Source organism: Protomyctophum parallelum (assembly GCF_964188405.1).
Source record: "Protomyctophum parallelum genome assembly, chromosome: 17".
Classification (NCBI taxonomy): Eukaryota; Metazoa; Chordata; class Actinopteri; order Myctophiformes; family Myctophidae; genus Protomyctophum; species Protomyctophum parallelum.
Genome location: NC_139719.1, coordinates 31,576,579 through 31,598,668, shown reverse-complemented (window position 1 = coordinate 31,598,668; position 22,090 = coordinate 31,576,579). Strand labels below are relative to the sequence as shown.

The window sequence follows — 22,090 nt, the reverse complement described above, 5'->3', positions numbered from 1 at the left end:
TGTATCCATTTGATAGACCTCAATCTGTGCCCCTCTTCCTGGATCCATTGTTCAGGATAATGAATGTCGAATACTGAAATGAATATGAGCTCTGTACACAGGAGAGCTATTGCTGTGCAGATCTCTAATTTGTGTCAGGACCCTGTAAACTTGAATTAAGTGGCCTCAGAGGTCGAGAGCCATGCTTTATGCTGTAAAACAGTTTTTTGAGGAAAGAAAATGCTACTACATGTATGCTTTGTCAAATCCTTTTAGCATTTTGGAGTAATTTGACACAGTTAATCTAGCAAATCACCAGCACCCAATTGTGTGTGCACACTACTGCACATACAGTATTGTGCGTATTGTTTTCATATTTTATGAATTAATAATCTCTGATCGATCGTCTCGCCATCCCTCCATACAGTATGTGGGCAGGCCTTATATCATCAATATATGTAGTAGCAATAGGCATTTAGCAGACTTTTTTCTTTTTCTTTTTTTTTTAATACTGTTTTTATTAGGCATTTTTGTATGACAACATCAGAATATTATTGACAGAGATAATGGGTAGTTCTGTTAAATAAAATGAAAGAAATAACAGGCAATGTAAATGTTCCACATACAATACATAATAAAAAAGACATATAAATGTGATAAACATGAAAAAACTAAAAACAGTTAAACAATGACAAGTGTGAACAGACAAACAAAACAGACAACAGGACATTTAGCAGACTCTTAATCGAGAGCGATTTATAGTAAGCAAGAACAAAATAACATGGTAATACATAAAATACATACAAATAGTCATCAAGAATCCGTAAGATAAGAACCTAACAGTGGAATATCTATATAATGAAACTATGCATATACAGTACACTAGTGCTATGTATACAAATTACACAAGTTGAGCCTTTGCATACGCCTGTAAGGTCGTCAAGGCTAGGGCAAGTGCTACAGGCTAAGGTAGGGTGAAGAGGTGCGTTTTCAGACTACGTCAGAAGATAGAAGCCACGCCATTATTAGACCCTGTCTTGTTTATTTCTGCATGTAATCCTGGCACCCGGAGACTGGAGGTCCTGTCAAATGTGATGTTGTCAGGGAGCTAGGTAATCACATTATAGCTTTATAGCAGGTCATTGGTATAAACCACAGCTCAGTAGGCCTATATACGCATGCGTGCATGTTTTGCCTGCCCATAAACTATACTCAGAGTTGAAATAAAGGTTATGAGGATGATGAAACTTTCAGTGACCCACATAAGCCACATTTGAAGTTTTTGGGGCTTTTCTTTTAATCTCTGGGAATCTAATCTACTATGTCATCCTCTGTTCATTTAACTCTGACAGTGTACAAATGGAACCAAATGCAATAAGGTTCTATTTGGTGAAAATGCATAATTTTGTCTGTTTATTTTATTCATATTTTAACCAATACAAAGTAGTCCATTAACAAAATTTCCACTCGGTTTCCACCCGACATCGGCTACTTATATACAGTATAGCCACATGACCCATGAGAGATCAGGGAGCTCCCATGCAAGTCTAACTTTAATAGCACATAGCTGACAGTCATGGCAGTAGAACTTGATGTAGGCCTACGTGACACCAGTGCTGTGTGAGGTCTGTCTGTTGCCCTGAAGGAAGGCAGGGAGATTATCTGATTAGTTGTATGTTAAAGACTGACTTCAAAGACCTGGTCATGTGATGCAGAAGGTGTGTAGGAGCCACAGACAGACTGGGTCATGTGATGCAGAAGGTGTGTAGGAGCCACAGACAGACTGGGTCATGTGATGCAGAAGGTGTGTAGGAGCCACAGACAGACTGGGTCATGTGATGCAGAAGGTGTGTAGGAGCCACAGACAGACTGGGTCATGTGATGCAGAAGGTGTGTAGGAGCCTCAGACAGACTGGGTCATGTGATGCAGAAGGTGTGTAGGAGCCACAGACAGACTGGGTCATGTGATGCAGAAGGTGTGTAGGAGCCACAGACAGACTGGGTCATGTGATGCAGAAGGTGTGTAGGAGCCTCAGACAGACTGGGTCATGTGATGCAGAAGGTGTGTAGGAGCCACAGACAGACTGGGTCATGTGATGCAGAAGGTGTGTAGGAGCCACAGACAGACTGGGTCATGTGATGCAGAAGGTGTGTAGGAGCCACAGACAGACTGGGTCATGTGATGCAGAAGGTGTGTAGGAGCCACAGACTGGGTCATGTGATGCAGAAGGTGTGTAGGAGCCACAGACAGACTGGGTCATGTGATGCAGAAGGTGTGTAGGAGCCTCAGAACACATTTCATTTCTTCTTTTTTTTCTTTCTTTTTTTTGGGCTAGGCTATTTAATCCATTGAGCACCCGATTCTACAAAATGCCTTCTAAATCCTGACAATTTTCTGAAAATCCTATGTTTCAAAAAATAAATAATTCAATTTACTTTTTATTGAATTTTAATCAGACAAACATGAAAACGAAACGACTGACAATTGACATTACAAACAAAACAAAACAAGACAATATACATACAATACACACAAGGGGGAAAATCTGCCACTCTTCTCTCATAAATACCTCAAACAGGTGCATCTGCTTCTACAGGTTAAACAAATTAATTTAAACAAAATCTGGTCTCATTGTCGAGATATGAGCAATCCATCTAAACCAGTTATCTGTGAAGACTTCAACCTGGCCTCTAAAGCTGAATGTAATTCTCTCCATAATAAATATACCATAGATTAAATCAATCCATTCATTTATAGTTGGTATAACATTTGTAAGCCACTTTTTTGTTAAGGCTTTTTTGGATGCCACCAGCAATACCCTCATTAGGTAGCCTACTGATCCTGCTTTTCAAAGTGAAGTCCTCCCAGATCTGCAAGATACATGGTTTTAAAATCAAAAGGAATGTCAACACCAAAAACTGCTTCCAGGACACTGTGGACACTTCTCCAAAATGGAACTCCAGAATACATGAAAATGATTCGCCAATGTTTCCCCACAGAGTCTCCAACAGTCCGACTGATGCGTGTAATGTCTTTTCTGAGCTGGAGTGCAAAAGAAACGACTCACATTTTTCCAGCTGAATTCTCTCCATGTGGGGGAACTACTCATTTTCCACTGATGCTCACATATTCTTCCCCATTCTTCTGTTGATATAGTAAATGTTGCCCTCTGTTTCCCATCTTGCTTTAATATTCAGAGTATTATCTCCTTTCATGTCTTGCAGAACTATATATAAATTTGAAACTATCTTTTGATAAGTAGAGTCTACATATGCATTTCGGAAAATATTAATGATCGCTACTCCTGTTGTATCTTCTCTTCTTAATAGTTTTCTATTTATAAAGTCTGATTTGTAGGTACTTTCAGGTCCTGGAAGCTCATCACATTACCCTGTTTTAAAAGAGTACAATATGCAGAGAGGCCATTCCCAATCCAACCTCTAAACCTCATGTCATGTGTACTAGGTCTGAAGTCTGGATCATATGCAAACCATTTGAGAATTCCAGTCTTGTCCTTCAGTTTATATCTCCTAATTATTTCACTCCACACCTTTAATGAACCCGTTATCATCACATTCTGAGGATCTGACAAGTGTTTGACCAAGGATGGGTCTCCCACCAACATATTAATAGGTAGCCCCCTTCCCATTGAACCCTCTATATCTTTCCATCTTGATTTATAACTTGGCTTACACCATCCAATCAATGGTCGGATTTGAGCTGCTCTATAATAATCTCTCAAACATGGAAGGGCCAATCCCCCTCTTTCCTTTGGTAGTTGTAAAGTCTTGAGCCTCACTCTAGGTTTTTTCCCTGCCAAAATAAATCTGGATATGACTTTATCCCACTCAGAGAAGAACTGTTCTGATTTTGAGATAGGGACTGATAAAAGCAAATATATAAGTCTTGGTAATACATTCATTTTTACAGATTCTATGTGTGAACTCAGATTTAAATATGGAATTAAATTCCATCTATCAATATCAGCCCTTATATCCCTCCTGAGAGGGTCGTAATTTAACTCCTCTAGTTTGGACAAATCTGTCGGTAGTGTAATACCTAGATACACATTTCATTTCATTCACATCACAGTGGAGTAGAATCTGGTCCGGGGGACTACCAACGGTCCATATGGACCCATACAGGTCTGTAACTCCCAAGACAATGCTCTGTAAAATCTGCTTTTAACTCTGAGAGTGTACACATGGAACCAAAATGGTCCCATAGGTGTTCCATTTGTACACTCTTAGAGTTTAGGCCATTTGGACCCCTGGGCCTGGTGGTCCCTGGACCACCAGTGGACTAAATAGTTTGAAGAGGGAGAAGAATGTAGCCTGGCCAGTTACTGTAGGCGCTAGCGGCTAGCCCCTCCAGTGCATAGCTTTCTGAAACTACGTCATGTGGTAAGTCTATAGCCTTTTTTATACAATTAAAATGTTGCAGTTATAAGCAAGTGGTAGTGTATGAGCATCCGCATGGCGGATCCAATGCTCACTTTAGTTGATAAAACTCATGTATTGACGTCACATCCAGTGTGCCACAGCTCGATTTCCCAGATGAATCAGGAAAGGGTGGGATTTGTTGCTAATAAATATCGTATTAAATACGGGACATAATGTGCTATAGTTATTGAAAAGTTACATAGTGTCCGGAGGGACAGCGTCAGCAGGCTAATGCCAAGTTTAGGCATTAGTTTAGGCCAACTGTGTCATGCGTCAAAAATAGCCGACCTACAAGCTCACAACGCATCACAGATTCAATGTATTATGTGAGCTTGTAGATCTACTATTTCCACTGTATAAATCAAGCTTAAAGAGTGAACACTACTTGCAATGTCAAATCCAACATGTTACCTCTTACCATCCATTGTAAAATATCCGCTAAAACAGACGTTGTTGTGGAAACTATTACTGGCAAAGTTCTGCATTTTGCTCTCATTGTTAATCCTTTCACTGATTTCCTTTGCTATTAACACAGAGTGTGTGTGTGTGTGTGTGTGTGTGTGTGTGTGTGTGTGTGTGTGTGTGTGTGTGTGTGTGTGTGTGACTGTGTGTGTGTGTGTGTGTGTGTGTGTGTGTGTGTGTGTGTGTGTGATCTCATACAGTAAGCTTTCCCATTATTTTCATATGAAACATTTGGTTCCGTGACTCATTATTGTCATAGATTAGTATGCCTACGGACATTACAGAGCTTTTTATTTGTGTGTCTGTTGCTGCCCCGGAATGGGCTCTGTCTAATCTAGGTCACATGACTGATGCCATGGAGTTATTATCAGAAATCTGTGCACGCCATACAGTAGGTACAGTACAGTTTTCACTATAACTCCATAGGATTAGGCACCAAATGGGACAGTGCAGTGTGGGTACAGTAGATGGGTAATTGGACCGATAGAAGAGGAATGATGCTGTGATTATGGATGGATTAATTGTTGGTCGTGCGGGATACATGGATGATATGGCTGCATGGAAGGAAGGTTTGTGAGAATGAGTCCTTACATAACCATTATCTGGGCAGACTGCGCGTGTGTGTGCGTCCGTGCGTGCGTGCGTGCGTGCTTGAGAGTTGATGTGTGTATTGGTAGATTATATTGTTGGCTTGCTTGGCTTTAGCCATCTGTCCATGTCTTGAAGGAGAGAACACAGAAGCAGCTGTCTGGTTTTGTTTCTTACAATTCTGATGACAGAGATCGAGAGAGAGAGAGAGAGAGAGAGAGAGAGAGAGGGAGAGTCAAAAGGAAGCAGAGGGGAAAGGGAAAAGTAGGAGAGAGAGTCAGAGGAATGAGATGAAGTGCAAAGTGACGAGATGAGGAGATGAGACTATAATGTTTACTGATGACATAGAGGTTGCACTCAGCGGGATACTAAAGAGTGACTGGGCTGTCTCATAGGGGTCAACACTTATAATAGAATTATTCATTCAACTATTCATCATTCAGTATTTAAGCACTTTTCAAATCAAAGCTACAAATAGGCCCTGCAATAGGCCCTGCTCGCCCTCCGGTCTAAAGGGAATACACTGCCAACTAACCTCCCTGAGGCCGTCACCAGCAGCTCCGCCGGGGGAGCCAGACGGAGGAAAACCAAGGAGGTAAAAATCTGTATTAACAGCAAGAAAGTGGCTTTTAATAATGGGGACAGGGGGGGGGGGGGCATGGCTGCGGCCCAAAAGGAGCTAAATCGGATGTTGTCACTGGCCAAAAGAAACCATCGAGCTGCGCTGGAGGAGAGTGTCGGCACCATGAACACTAAGGGTTTATGGGATCATATGAAAAAGATAACGAACATGAACACAAACCGAAATCCTATTGCTACACTGGATGAACTATAGCTAAAGCCAATTAATTTAATTACTTTTTTCTCTGTCATGACACTTACTCCTCAGAGCAGGAGTCTGTAGACTTTAACATTGATTTTATCACGTGTAATGCTTCTGATCGACTTGTCATTGATCCTCAACAGGTCCAGATTGTCTTTAGCACTAGCATTAAACCTGTGTGTGTGTGTATAGGAGGGGCTAGCGCCCCTCAAAAATCAACGGGGCCTGATGGCTTGCCTGCCTTGTTGTTAAAGAAGTGCTCAGAAGAGCTTACAGCTGCCTGGTGCCCTACAGTCTGTAGACAAACACATGGTTCCTGATATCTGGAAAAAGTCATTAATAATTCCTGTTCCCAATTAAAGTATCTTGTCCCTCTGTGAACAAAGATTATAGACCTATTGCTTTAACTTGTGGGGTTATGAAATGCTTTGAGAGAATCATTGTGAATTCACTTAAGTCTCAGGTGGCTTCCTCTGTGGATCCTTTACAATTTGCTTACAGGGCTGGGCGCAGCACAGAGGATGCTCTAGTCAGTTTAACCCATTTAATTAGTAGCACTTATGGAGGAGCCAAAGGCATGTGCATGTGTCCTCTTTGCAGACTTCAGTTCTGCTTTTGATACTGTCAGTCCTCTGCTAAACATGAATGTAAATCCGTTCATCATTAGGTAGTTCTACTCCATGTTAACAAACAGATCTCAATAGGTTAAGTTAAATGATGTACTCTCAAGCCCAAAATTGCGTAGCACAGGTGTGCCACAAGGGGGGAATTCACCATTTATTTTCACTTTTCACTGCCTACACAAATTACTGTAGAAGTAGTCAGTCTAACAAGTTAAACAACTACATCTTGAAATTCTCTGATGACACTGTAGTCAGCCTGTTGTGGGGTGTTGAACGCCCTGTGGGATATATCGGTGAGTGTGATAATAGCCACCTTATGTTAAACACCACAAAAACTAAAGAGATGATCTTCGATCCAAAGGGTGTCTGCATCCATGACCCAGGGCACGCAAGTACCTGGGTATCCAAATGGACAACCAGCTCAAATGGAATGTCCATTTGGATATTCTGTGTGCCAAATTGGCACAACGCTTGCACTATCTCCGCAGGCTCAGGCTCTTTGGTGTGAGCAAGGGAGTCATGTCAACTTTCTATGATGCAGCGCTATAGAGCGTCGCAGTCCCGCCCCCTCGAGAGACCCGGAAAAGAAATCGCCGTTCATTTTCCTCATAGGCATTTCTTAAAGTATTTATTTAAAGACGGTTACACCGCGGACAAAGCCAACTCTGATCGTGACAAATCATGACAATGAACACAATATCTTGGGCCGATCAAATCATTAGAAAGAAGAAAATAAAGGCAGGAGACAACACTATTTGTTTTGTTTTTCTTCTTATAAATTATTTGATCGGCCCAAAACATTGTGTTCATTGTCATGATTTGTCACGATCCGAGTTGGCTTTGTCCGCGGCGTAACCGTCTTTAAATAAATACTTTAAGAAATGCCTATGGGAAAAATACATTGGGTTTCATTTCCTGGGCCACTCGTTGTTCTGAAAGGGGGAGGGGCTGCGACGCTCTATATAGTAGCATTATTAGATATATGGCATGTCAGCTTGGTTTGGGGGACACACTGAAAAAAACAGCCATGAAGGTATTTGGTAGGAAAGATTCTCCATCTCTTCAGACAATCTTTGAGAAAAAGGTGCTCAGTCTGTCAAATAGAGTGTTGTCTGATCCTGAACATATAATATATTCAGAGTATGAGCTGTTACCCTCTGGTAGACGCTATAGTGTGCCGTTGCAAGAGCAACCGCTTCAAACTTTCTTTCCTTCCCACTTCAATTGTTCTACTGAACAACCGCCACATAGTTCATAGCTCTTAGTGGGGAAGCGACTTCTTGACCTTTCGTTGGTTACTTATTGTACTCTTGTGATACTATACCTTGCAAATACTGTTGTACTTTTTATATTCATATGCCTTCTCAGATTGCAAATTTGCACTGTTCTCTTGTGATACTATACCTTGTACAATGCTGCTATTGTGTATTGTCTGAGGGCGAGAAGCGAGGGCGTCCATGCACGCATCCGCCTGGGTGGCGGCAGACTACTGGGGGGTCAGATCAACATAATGGAATGAATTCTGTACTGGCCATAATGGAGTGTGTCTTGAGTGTACAGGATCATGGTCAGATCAACATATGGAATGTCAGAACAGGTCAGCTCCATATATGGAGATCTAAGGGTGGCAGCGGGGGCAGTGTCTTGAGTATACAAGGTTTGATGAGGGCCCAGTTAGGGCTGGGCCTTTTGAGAACTATCAGTCAAAAGGGAGACATCGAAGAGGAAAGTGGGAATATGAATGTCAGAACAGTCAGCTCCATATGGAGATCTAAGTGTTTGAGGTCAGATGTAGAGTTGCTGGCCGGCTCCATATATGCAGATCTAGGTGATGATCCAGTCTTTTCCATGTATGGCTATCCGTATCCAGGGTTTGATGAGGTCAGTGTCGTGATCTTCATATATGGAGACCTAAGATGCTGACGGCCAGATATGGTGGCGTGATGTGTCACGAGGCGTGACACTCACAGGATTTGCAGGTTGTCATAGTAAACGGTTGCAAAAAAGGCATATGTACCGTCTATAAACGATCAAATTCACTTGACATTGAATAATGAATTAACTGTACAAGAGAGAGATTTGACCAGATTTTCCCAGATTTATATGAAGCTAGTACACCATCTCCATCTAGCTGATCCAGAATGACAGTATCGATCAAGATTTCTTGATTGCCAACATTACAATCATTCAATTGTAATGGTTAATTCATACTCATCGTACATACTGTCTGTACAGAAAATATATCCACAAGCTGTGATGCATGTTTAGATGTGCAAGGAGTCAAAGGCGCACCACCACCAACTTGCAGTTGACTGTTCATTTTCCTAAAAGAAAAGGAGCATTTAAATATAGATGTTAGGTGTCTGTAGCTAGCGCTTAGCTACATGCATTTTCCTGATGCTATGTCATTGCACACACCACGATACATTTGGCCCAGATTTTGCCTGATGCTAGTGCACTGGCCAGCTAGTACATTAGCTGAAGAGGATCAATTATCTTGGATGACACAGCATTACTTTGGCAAGTTTTATTAAATAATGTGCACTGTATAAGAGCACTAATGTTTGCAAAGACTAAAATCAATAACATCATTGATTATCAGCCTTTCTAGTACGTTACTGTAGCCTAAGTGATGAAGCTTTTATCTCTTGGTTCGTCTTGAAGACAACCCTTAGCCTCTATTCAGTTTCCTGGGAAAACGATACCTTTTAAAACTGCTGACAACATTTATAGGAAGCCCTTTGAAGGTATTGTGAGATGGCTCTAGGCCAGAGAGTATAGGCCTACTGCATGTACAGTACAGAGAGTTATGCATGTAAGAGGATGCACACACCTGCATTCAATATTAATATTGTAAACATCATACCTGCTACTACACAGTCACACACTATCTGTATATCTTTGATTATTACTTGTGCAAGCAGAGCGTAGTTGTACCAGTTATACCCTGACGTCATATGCTGCTACGATACATACGCATCAAACGGGGCATACGCAAAGTAACCACAGTATACCGCTAATCAATTTACAAATTATATATACTGTACATAGAGGCATTTCCTTTAATCCACCCGACACTGATCGACATATACGTCACCATCGAAAGCCGTCACTCATCCGTATTAATTACAACATTACGTAATTGATTGTTGTTAATTACGTAACGAAATAATGAATTTGAAATTATTAAATAGAATTACCTTCATGTTCCTTCATGTTCTTCAACAGTTCTTCAACAGAAGAACATGAAGGTAATTCATGTTCTTCTTTCACAGAGAAGCTGAGATTTGACAGTTTGTAGCGGTACTCGACAGTACTTGCGCGCTCTGCTTGCGCACTAGTAGTGCAACAAGCAAGTAGGCACTCGACAGAGTGCAGTTCTAGTTTGGCCTGTTTTTTCTTTTCTTCTTACCTGCACTCCTGCTCTACCCTATAATCTCACAATACAAATGATGGAGGGCAACCCAAAGAAATATTTCACCTACTTATTTAAACCTGTGATGTAACAATAATATAAAGATAACATCTATTATGCATCACAGTAAGCCGTGGGAGCCTGATTTTTAATGCGGGATTGCTCTCTGTTACAGTACATAGAGAACTGGGTCAATAGAGTAACCTGTCAGGGCAATAGGACCGCTACAGGGTGAGGCTGAGTGTTAAGACGAGGACCAGACAATGAGGATACAGGTTAGGATGGCAAGGATGACTGTGCTAAGTCATCATTAGTCGGTGTTAGAGGAGAGTACCTATCCTGAACAACAAAGGTTTGGATCTGATGTGGCTGTCGTACACTTGATCAGTGGGTTAGAGTTCCCTTCGGTGCATGGGATCAGTCCCATGTTTTGTCAGAGTAAAACATACTGTACCACCCTGAGCTAAATTGGCCATAATCTTATTCCTTATGTTATGCAGAGAAAATAATTATGAGACAATTAAAGCACTCTTGTGGAAAAGTTATAGAGCCTTAAATTGTCTGGCTAATGCATAGAATTAAAAACATCACACTTGTGTGAAGTGTGGGGCACCCACTGTAGCTGGCACACGATTGCAGATTCACTGCTACTAATATACGTTACAAGACAAGAATGCAATGCAACAATAATAACACAGTTATTATTGTATAAAACGAAACCAGTCATGGCCACATGACGCCTCACGTCAGTTAGTGCCCTAAACACACCAGTCCATATAGCTGCCATTTGATTTGTGTTACAAGTGCTCTAAACATAAAAAAAATAAAACATTAAAAGTCCATAGACAATAGTACAGGGATGGCACAACACTAAAACAACCATTGTAGGAAAAGATGCAACCATGGAAGAGAAGAGAGTGGAGGGGAGAAGAAAATATGGTGGAAGAGTGATAATGGTTGAGAGAGAGAGAGAGGTCAAAACAAATAAAGTAAGGATTATAGGACACCATGGAGTCGGATAAATGTAGAGAAGGATTATTAACCGCTTAAACCCTGTTTGTAAACTAATACTGATTGTGAGCGTGTAAATTGTCTATTTTCGCGGAATGTTAGCCCGAATGAGTGGTGAGACAGAAGAAAGAGGGAGGGAACAAGACAGGAGGGACGGAATGATACAGATGAAAAGACTCTTTTGGAGGCAGACAACATTATGTCTTGGTTTTTGGGTCAGACAGGGTGTCAGGCAACAACAGAACTCTCTGTACTCTGACTAAAATAAATCAGGTCAAATTTATTTCTTACCAAAACAAGTTCATAAGGAAGCCCTCTAAAAGTACAAAGGACATGCAAATTGAGTCAATTTTTCCCCTCAGAGATAAATTAAGACAGCGTTGAAGATTTTTACCTTGTAGACTATATATAATGTACAGTGGAAACTGTTTGTGAAGGATTTCCATGGATCATTCTTATGGTTCCAGAAATAGAAGCCTGGTAGTATACAGTACCTGTCTGGTCTTGTTCCCTGTTATACAGCCCCAGTTTCCAGGGGTGGTCTCAACATTAGTTAAGGTAGAATTATGCTCAGTGTTGGGGGAAAACACAGTACATAAGTAACATAATATGTTATATTATAACATTATGTTCTGCTCATGAGTTACAAAGTTAAAAGGAAAACTCGCAACTCTCTTTTTTTTGCTAAAAGATAATAATTCTAATGGTGCCTGTTCAAATATCCATTGATCTTTCAATATGCAGTATGTCAGTCCTTGATGCCACAGTCAGACCTGTGCCACTGAAGTCTAAATCAGCACTGCCATGCTTTATACAAATGAACTGCCATCGAAAGTGACTGATATCCAGTGTGCTGTCCACTTTACTGTTTCAAACCCAATGCAATACAACACCACGCGTTGTTCCCGTCCCTTCCATGTCTCTCCAGTTTCCAAACCGAAGGACAATGGCAAACCGCCTGCATGGTCAGCACTGTGCATCCTCACCTTACCTTGGTCCTCCTCCCTGTATTACATCTTGCATCATTTCTACTGAGCTATTGATAGACAAAGGCTGGCCATGTTGTACTTTCAACTTTTCCAGAGTCAAGGCGTGTCCGCTGAAACTCCTTAAGAACGCCCATCATAACAGTGGCATGGTTACTTATCCAAGATGAAGATTAGTGACATCAGTGGAGCTGAGTTGATTCGCTGCATTCCGCAGATCTGAAAATGTCAGATGACATTTTCAGATCTGCGGAATGCACATTGTACATTCTGCTCAGATGTTCACTGTTATGCCTCTATGGAATTCTGAGAATATATATAATGAAAAATAAAATAGTAAAATGGGGGGGGGGGGGGTCTAGGGGGGCCTAAGGTTATCAAATTGGAGGTCCTTGAAAAAAAAAAAAAAAAAAGAAACCTAAGAAACAGGGGTGTACACTGACTGAACTCTGCCTGCGCTTGCGCTCCCTCCTCCTGGGGTGCGTCTTCCTTTCTATTTCAGATGGTACATTCCTCACACCTCTAAGGGTGAGGAGCACACCGACGCAAATAGCAGGGAAGACGGTATGGAGGAACAAGAGGTGCATGGGGTGGCGGAGAGAGGGGTGTAATGTGCAAAATATTGAGGGACTTAAAGAAGAACTGTACAATGAAGAAGTGATGACGAGCACAAGACTAGTCTCATATTTTGTCACTCTTCTTCCTGCAGTATCCACACAACTCATTCTTTAGTGCAGTGATCACAACCTTTGTCTATCCGGGGACCACCATTGGCGTTCCAGGGTCAAAATCAGTTGAACTACAGTTTTTACTGTTGTACTGCTATTTGCTATTGTATTGCCAATAATAGTGATAGTGTACAGTTTTCAAAGAGAAAAATAGCGATGTACTATTTTCACAGTATATTCTGTATTAGAGCTTAAGTGGTTAACATTTAAGAAAAGCATGGTGCGTGTGTGTGTGTGTGTGCACACGTGTGCATGTTTTTATCTTTTGTCAGATGAACCAGAACCACTATAAGGAGACTCATGACCATCCAGGCTTGGTCCTTGTCTGATGCCCTTTCTGCTCCATCCTCTTTCTCCTTGATTTGTTTACCTCCCTCCCACTGTGTGTGTGTGTGTGTGTGTGTGTGTGTGTGTGTGTGTGTGTGTGTGTGTGTTTCTAGCGTGCGTGCGTGCGCAAATGCAATGTGTGAATCTGGTCTGATCTGCAAGTGTGTGTGGGTGTGTGTGCGCGCGCATGCACGTGCGGAGTCTTAAATAAATCCCAATCACTCATCTAATGTATGATTCATGTGAGCTACTCTGAGTCTCAAGCGGCATCATACGTACGTGTGTCGTGTTTGTGTCAGACGGGAAAAGGAGTCTGTGTGTGCGTGTGTGCGTGCATGTGTGAGATAGAAAGACAGATATAGAGATGGAGAAACTGCAGAAACATAAAAGGAAGGAATAGACATGACGGTGGAGAAGTAGGGCAAGAGAATGAAAATGAGATGACGGCAAGAGGCAGAAAGTAAAATCCTTAATTTAACACGTCTGAGAGCATAAGAATGGACCACTACGGAATTCGCAGCCAGGACAAGAAGCAGACAGATGACGGAAGGGGGTGGTTGTTGAAGTGCATCCTGATTCCCGGGGGCTGTCTGCCGTCTCCATTTACCTTTTCATTCAGAATTCCATCTGTGCTTTCAGACAATGACTCATGGACATATATCAACACAATACACTTAGTTATGGATACAGACAAATGCATTCTGTACGTGTAAAGGCACAAAGATGAGTGCACACACAGTAAAATTCATAGTTAAGCGATTCCCAACCTGTGGGATGGGGCCCAAAGGTGGGTGCTGACTGGGTATTGCAAGTTGGTCTACAAATAATTGCAAAACACTAAGATTTAAATTATATTTAATTTAAATATCACACCCGTGTGAAGTGAGGAGTGCTGTTAAAAATTACAAGGTGTTTTTTTCTTTATAACCTTGAAAATGTGTTTTCCATTGATCCAAGCTGAAACACAATCGATTGTTCTTTAAAATAAACATGCTCAGGCCCAGGCCGTAGCGTAACGGTCTGGGCACCGGACTGGTGATCCATGTCGCGGTGTGCCGCGGGTTCGACTCCCGGACCCGACACGGCCTTTACCGCATGTCATCCCCCCATCTCTCTCCCGTTTCCTGTCAGCCTACTGTCTGTCCCTTCAAAAATCAATAAAAGGCGTAAGCCGCAAAAAAATATCTTAAAAAAAAAATAAAAAAAATAAACATGCTCTGAAAATGCACGCGGGCCACCCATCTGACTACCATTCGGCTGCCGTGTTAAGTGGTCAGATGGGTGGTCTTCGCAGACCACCCAACCGCAAGACCACCGCAAGCCCTGATCGAGAAATGTTTAGGAACCGATGTAGCTATCTAAGTATCTATGATTCTATGTCTCCATGCTGAGCTTATTTTGTTTCCCGTACGTCTTCATCCGGCATGGTGTCATTGCAGCTGGGTCGTGTCATGGACACCCAGTCTACACGGCCACGCCACCCAAACTGTTGGGGATTCAACATTGGGAATCTGATGAGATAATAGAACCTGAACTTGTGTTGATCCCGGTAGGGAAATTCAGGCCTCATAGCAGTGACAGCAGTGTGTCAAAACACTGGAGTGGCACATAGGAGAAAAAAACCCGAAACAATAAGATATGAATACCGGTATATCTGCAATGGGTCTGTCTGTCTGTGTCTCTCTAACTATCATAGTACTGTATCTATCTGTCTTTGTGTTGTACCCTACAATAAGTGAGTAAAGAAAGTCGTGATTCACGTCGGTTCTTGCTTAAAACAATGCACATGAGTCAGTTGACAACTCATGTTATTGAATCTTTTCAAGTGCAAAGACAGTGAATGGAATAAATATAAAGAAAAGATGATTGACAATTATGTGATTGACTTATATCAGGGCCATGCAGCCAAAGTTGGAATAGCAATGTTGATGTTAATGTTGCTAATGTTGAATGTTAGGCTAATGTCAGTGCCAGTATAGTGGCCATGTGTGTGGATCAGACAGATCTATAGCAAGCTTGTCCTTGTGAATGAGGGCTACTGATCAGCCTAGTCATTATTGTTTGTCTTATGAACATGCTTCAGTGATGCATACTGAATAGGTGCATGGTGGAAAAACACACACAATGTTCCAGTCAGCTGTTCATTCTCAGTAGGATATTAAAGGAGGTGGTGCAGATGGCCATAATGTCAACAACACTGTCATTGGGCTAGTGTACTATATACCCTTACTTTACTTCTTTTGTTTTTAATTTAATGGGAAATCACATTATCTCGTGCTTTTCATCCTTAACGGTCAACATGTCAGTGGGACTCTTATTAAGAGTCAGTCTCAGACAGTGTAAACATTGCGCTGTGACACAAAACAATGTTTATACTGTACCTGGCTACACACGCAAACACCTACTCGCTATAGTCACTCGCTCCTTTCGACTGTCCGTCTCCCTCTCACCACCTTGTTGTTTTCCTGAATGAAATCTTACGCCGCGCTATAAATAGAACGGGGTCGTTGACGTCACAATGGTAGCTGCATCGCATCCACGTCGTTCAGAGCGCCGTGCGGCGCGCTTGCAGATCATCTCTCTCTCTCTCGCTCTCTCTCTCTCTCTGCCCGCTCCGCCTCGGTGTCTCTCTATCTCCCTCTCTCTCTCTCCCTCTCTCGCTGTTTCTCAAAGAGCACTTTGCCTGGATGGGGAAGGGCAGTCAGTCGCGTTGCGAAGGAAGGCGGCCAGAACCACACACACGCACACGCACAGCATTTATACAATGACGAGGAAGGGAGAAACACGTACGGATTAAGTTTACACAATCCGGCTATAATACCCGATTACGAAATGCTCTTGCAGTTTTTATCCAGTCAGTTTACGACGAGCGTTTTGTTTTTGTTTAAATTTTTATCTTTTGTCTGGTAGACTATATTGTAACTTCATTGCCTCGGTGTAGTTTACCTGTGCAATTTACATCACACTCACTTTGAAGTAAATTGGCTGCAGTTTTGGGTTTGGCGGACGGACCTGCCCCTGCGCGGCCACAAAGACAAGGTAGGTGCATTTTTGCAGCCTAGTATCACCTGAGCTGAACGGAACAAAGAGGCAGGCAGGCAGGGTGGTGTCCATTTAGACACATATGACATATAGACTTACGATCTTTATCTAAGAGTTCAGTAGGCATACATTTAAAATGATTTTTGACATCAGTTTTTTTTTTGACGAAATACAAACGAAACGAAAGTCATTGACATCTTTTAAAACCATTGCCATGAAACAATAAAAACATGCAATGAACTTGAAATTAGATAGCCTACACCTATTCAGGAAAAAGTTTTGACAACCATGAACTATTTACTTAAGAAGTTATGCCACATATAAAAAAGGTTACTGCTGGTCAAATAATTTAAATCACACTACTAATGACCAATCACTTATATGATGCAATTATTTAACATGTGTCTTAACATGCAATGTTATGCATGCCTTAATTTACTTAATTTCAGTATGTCTGAGTCTGTAAACATGCAGCTATAGCAGGTTTTTAGGTCAAATGGAATAGCCTATTTTGAATTATGGAGCAGACAACAATATCTCTTCAGTTTTGTAATCTTAGTTATGCAGTGACATTAGGCCACAGTTCATGCTTTGTGTGAAATAATGTGAAACTACCTGCCTTGGCATCATTATCACCATACAATAGCATATAACCACAGTCCCATGTAGTGATAAAAATGTCAATTCATCTTTTTTGAAAACCAAGTTTGGAATAATCCTCGATCAACTGTCATCATTCCTTGTCCAAGGCCATGCCAATGCAATAGTATTAAACAAAAAATGTCTCTAAGGCCCAAACCACACCAGCTGCAACTCCAAAACAAACCACACCGTGACCACACCAATGCAACTCCTTGCAACTGCCATTGGGAATAATGGTTGCAGTTTGCAATGCATGTTGAAAGGAGTTGCATGGCGACCCTCTGGTGTGGTTAGGGCTTTGTGTCACTAAAATTGTTTATCAATAACTCCAGAGACTGGCCCAGGCCGTAGCGTAACGGTCTGGGCACCGGACTGGTAATCCAGTCGCAGTGTGCCGCGGGTTCGACTCCCGGACCCGACACGGCCTTTACTGCATGTCATCCCCCCATCTCTCTCCCGTTTCCTGTCAGCCTACTGTCTGTCCCTTCAAAAAAATCAATAAAAGGCGTAAGCCGCAAAAAAAATATCTTGGAAAAAAAAAATATATATAAAAAAAAAAATAACTCCAGAGACTGTACACATGGGATGGATGCATGTAGGATGCAGTGTATAATAAGTATTTAGGATATTATGCATTCATGAGTTGCAAACAAAACAACTTGTTCTTGCATGGTGCATTTGTATGTGGGTGTGTGCACAAGTGTGTATACAGGTGGCTGTCATGTGCTTACACATTGTCACATGGTGTCGTCGGTGTGTTTCTGTTATTTTAATAGTGTCACTAAAACGGCTTGCCACATTAACCCTACATGACCTCCCTATTTCTTAGAAATAAATCCCCCCACCCCAAAAAAGAAAGAAATAACTACAAGCTCACAACACCGTCTTTACATTCAGAGTGTGAGCTTGTAGATCAGCTACTTTTTTTACAACAAAATTCCAGGCTTAAGTGGTTAAAGGAGATGAAGTTGCATAGACTTAATTGAAATGATTCCACCTATAATCTCTCACATACCTACTCGGGCACGAGAGCACGCACACATGGGCATGCGTACACTACACATGATGCACACACACACACACACACACACACACACACACACACACACACACACACACACACACACACACACACACACACACACACACACACACAGACACACACACACACACACACACACACACACACACACACACACACACCCCCACACACTTGTTTCAAGTGAGTGATTGATATAGTTAGTATACATCGTCAGCTGCACACCTCCGTCAGCAATTATCACTGCATACCCCTTTGTCAAGGCTCTTCGCCTGTTACTACACCAGGGGAGCCAGCCTGTCACCTTCACTACAAGATTGTGTGATTGCATTGCATTGTAGTACAACAACCAGATGTGAGATTTTAGCAAGTGTGGACATGGCCTTCCCTGCCAACATTGTCTAGACATCATCGCAGGGGGTCACTGAAACTTGTACAGAAGTTCAGCGGTCACCTGTTTGTTCACAACGCTGCAGAGATGAACAGGGAGTGTTCCTTGTTTTTCAGCAGATTGATAGTGTATAGGAGATATCCACCTTGATAATGTGATATAAGTCTATGTTATCGGAGACCTGTAGTAACAGGAAAGATAATGTGTTTCCATTAATAGCTTCCCGGGAAAAGGCTATTTGAGGGAAGCAGTTAAATCAATAAGCGGAAAAGAAAGAACCGATGCTCGTGATTATGTCTCAAGTGGTTAAACACACATACAGTACACGTACACACACACACACACACACACACACACACACACACACACACACACACACACAGTTGTTGTTGTTGATGTTATAGCTCCAGCTGGTGAAGGGTTGGCAATTAATTATAAATTATAAGGGAATTCATTTGGAAAAAAACAATTATTATACTCAGTGTGCGAGCATTTATATTCTTCCATTCAATGTTGTCTCCCATATGAAACCCTGGCTTTTAAATTATTTAACTGTATTTTTATTTTATTTTGTATTATCTGCTATTATGCTGTAAATTTGCTGCTTGAGCTGTCGTCTGCCGATGATAGTTCTACTGAGCGGAGGGTGTGTGGGGTGGGGTAAAATGTTACTGGACATTGGCCTTAAGGATAATGCACCGCACCCGTTATTGGACACCAATGAAAGTCAATCGTATACCTGTTCAGAGAAAACATCAGGATAGATTTATCATCAGTCACCCATCCATCATGTTGATTGATTTCAAGTGTTTGTTGTCATTTAAGTCACAGAGTTTATTGCCTCTAAACAGTGTGAGCTATTAGGAGACTACAACTGTCCTCTTAATGGACCATGCTGGTGGACAAAATGCAAACACAGGGTGTCCATTGAGAACCACTGTCTTAGTTGCACTGCTGCATCACTTTGAACAATTACCGAATGAATACGGCTCTTATAAGCTTTCTCTTTGGTTACCAACAGGAGGCTGGACTACAGCATGGACTACGAGCGGCCTAATGTGGAGACTATTAAGTGTGTGGTCGTCGGAGACAATGCTGTGGGGAAGACCAGGTTGATCTGTGCCAGGGCCTGCAACACCACCCTTACCCAGTACCAGCTTCTGGCTACACATGTACCTACTGTTTGGGCCATAGACCAGTACAGAGTCTGTCAAGAGGTACAATTGATTGATTGATTGATGATTGATTGATTGAATACTTTATTAGGCAGAAATGTACAGTCAAACACAAGAGTACAGTCAAACACTTAAGGATATCACCAAATCAAGTCCTTGCAGTCTTTTTCCATTCAGGTCCTGGGTCATGTCATGTCAAATATCCAAAAAAAATTAATCATTACAAAATAAATAATAACAAAAAGACATGTACAGGTTGTGGAAAAAAGGAAGGGGGTTATAAAGATGTGGGGAGTAGTCACTTGACTAAGGGAGAAGGGATAATTTCCTCTCCCTTTGGCCTGCTTTTCAGGCCTGTTTTAAAGGACCCCAATGAATTAGCATTTTTTGAGGGAAGGGCCACCCCCCAAAATAATTTGGCAACTACCCCCCCACCTCCCGACCCCGAGGGGTCGTGACCCCCAGGTTGAGTACCCCTGCTGTAGAAGGAGAATTGACCTCGTACGACCTCACAAACTACAGAGAAAGAGAGGGTGGATGGATGAATAGAGGATAAAGTAATGCCTGTATACCAGTGATTGTCTCAACCCAAGCCCCCAGTTAGAAATGCATTAGGACACGAACCCCTATACAATATATATTTTGAGGGGCGCTAGCACCTCCTACGCCCAGCTTTCCGGGTTTGTGTGAACACGAACATTGGCTAGTGATTGGCTGACCACCCCATAGCAATGATTTGTTTGGCTGAGCAAAGTACATATTGAAGGTAAAAGCGAGGAATAACTTTTGTTTGGCTGAGCACGGAATGTGATGCATGATGATAAGAGTGTACAAATGGAACCAAATTGAACCAGTGCTGTATACTCTGTAGATATAATGCATAAGAACGATGCATCAAAATGATGCACGGACAATCAATTTAGACAAACTGCCATGATGTAAGAACATTTGAGAGGGAAGGAGGAAAGAATGGGCAGATGGAAGGACAGGTGGATTATAGGTCCCATGAATGTGACTGCTGCCACTGGCCAGGCATGTGTCCACACAGTCTGAGCCCTGAACTCATTAAACCCTGCAGATGTGAAACATGGATAGAGTGGAAAATGGATGGGTGGCTGGACTAATAAGTGCAGATGGCTGAATGGAGGCGATATTGTCACTTCTGGCATAGACATCTACAATTGCTGTTTTAAAGCAGTTGTTTTCAAACTGTGCCTAAGGCACCAATGGGCGAGTCAAAATCTCAAGGCACACCTGTATTCATATTCCATACACACCTGTATTCATACAGGTGTATTCATACAGGTGTGCACAATCTGCAAATACCACATACTACAAGCTCACATGCTCAAAATTGTGTTTGATCTTCGAAGTGTTTACACTTTCTTTAGGATATAGAATTTGCCTCTGTAATTGGGAAATGGGTTCACACAAAGCACTGATTTGGTAAATTAAAAGATAACGTTTTGTATAGTTGCAAAAAATGCAATAACAATCACAAAATCCCAAAGCACACCAATGACACCATGGCACACCATGGTGCCTCGGGACACGGTTTTGGAACCTCTGTTTTAAAGACTGCACAGCAGTGGTTCAAAACGGTTCCAGGTTTTATTTGGGCTCCTCTTGGCACTGTGATGAAGTGTCCTTGAGCAAGACTACTCCGGACTGACGGATCCCGTGGGCTGATCCCAGTGTAAAGCACTTCAAGTGGCCAGAATAAAAAATGCAGTCCATTTACCATGGACTATTATAGTCTGGAGGTTGTGGGAGGGAGGATGTAGGAAGGAATCGATGGGCTTCGAGAGAGACGAAGGCAGCTGAGAAGACCTGATTACATGAAGATAATTTATATTATTTGAATCTGTCTTCATGTTAAACCGAGTTTGAAAGGCGTCATGAATGGCCTCATTAGTGCTAAATTGCAGAGAATATTGCAAACTGAAATAGAAGAAACAGGCTCATTGTTGTGTGTGTGTGTGTGCACATGTGCGTGCGTGTCTTTAAACGGCAGGTATTGGAGCGCTCCAGGGATGTGGTGGATGAAGTCAGTGTTTCTCTCCGGCTTTGGGACACGTTTGGAGATCATCACAAAGACAGACGTTTTGCCTATGGCAGGTAGGTCACATGGCGCTGTGCCCGTGAATGTGAATGTGACAAAGATGACACGTGTGCAAGTGTGTCTGTGACTCTGTGTTACTGCCTGAATGTGTGTGGTTTGTGGATTAAAATATTTGTTGTATCCGGGAATGTAAACTGAGCACAAATAGCATTCTCTTTTACAGCAGAACACCATCTCACACTGACACGAGGGTTGTTTAAAAATAGACAGTACATCTGAGTATCACACTATTATGTTTTATCATATAATGTGTTGTACAAAATACAAATTATTATTATTATCTGAATTAGGTGG

At 41.9% G+C, this 22,090-nt stretch overlaps 1 protein-coding gene across 1 annotated transcript in view; it reads left to right on the top strand.

The window, feature by feature from the left end:
* The first annotated feature begins 16,166 nt into the window (after nucleotides 1-16,166).
* rhobtb1 (Rho related BTB domain containing 1) overlaps nucleotides 16,167-22,090 on the top strand; it is a 31,047-nt gene continuing 25,123 nt past the window's right edge. The window contains exons 1-3 of the mRNA XM_083787057.1: nucleotides 16,167-16,424; nucleotides 19,521-19,716; nucleotides 21,689-21,792. Of these exons, the coding sequence (XP_083643183.1) occupies nucleotides 19,537-19,716; nucleotides 21,689-21,792 (284 nt within the window). The 5' untranslated portion in view covers nucleotides 16,167-16,424; nucleotides 19,521-19,536. The remainder of the gene's footprint in view (nucleotides 16,425-19,520; nucleotides 19,717-21,688; nucleotides 21,793-22,090) is intronic.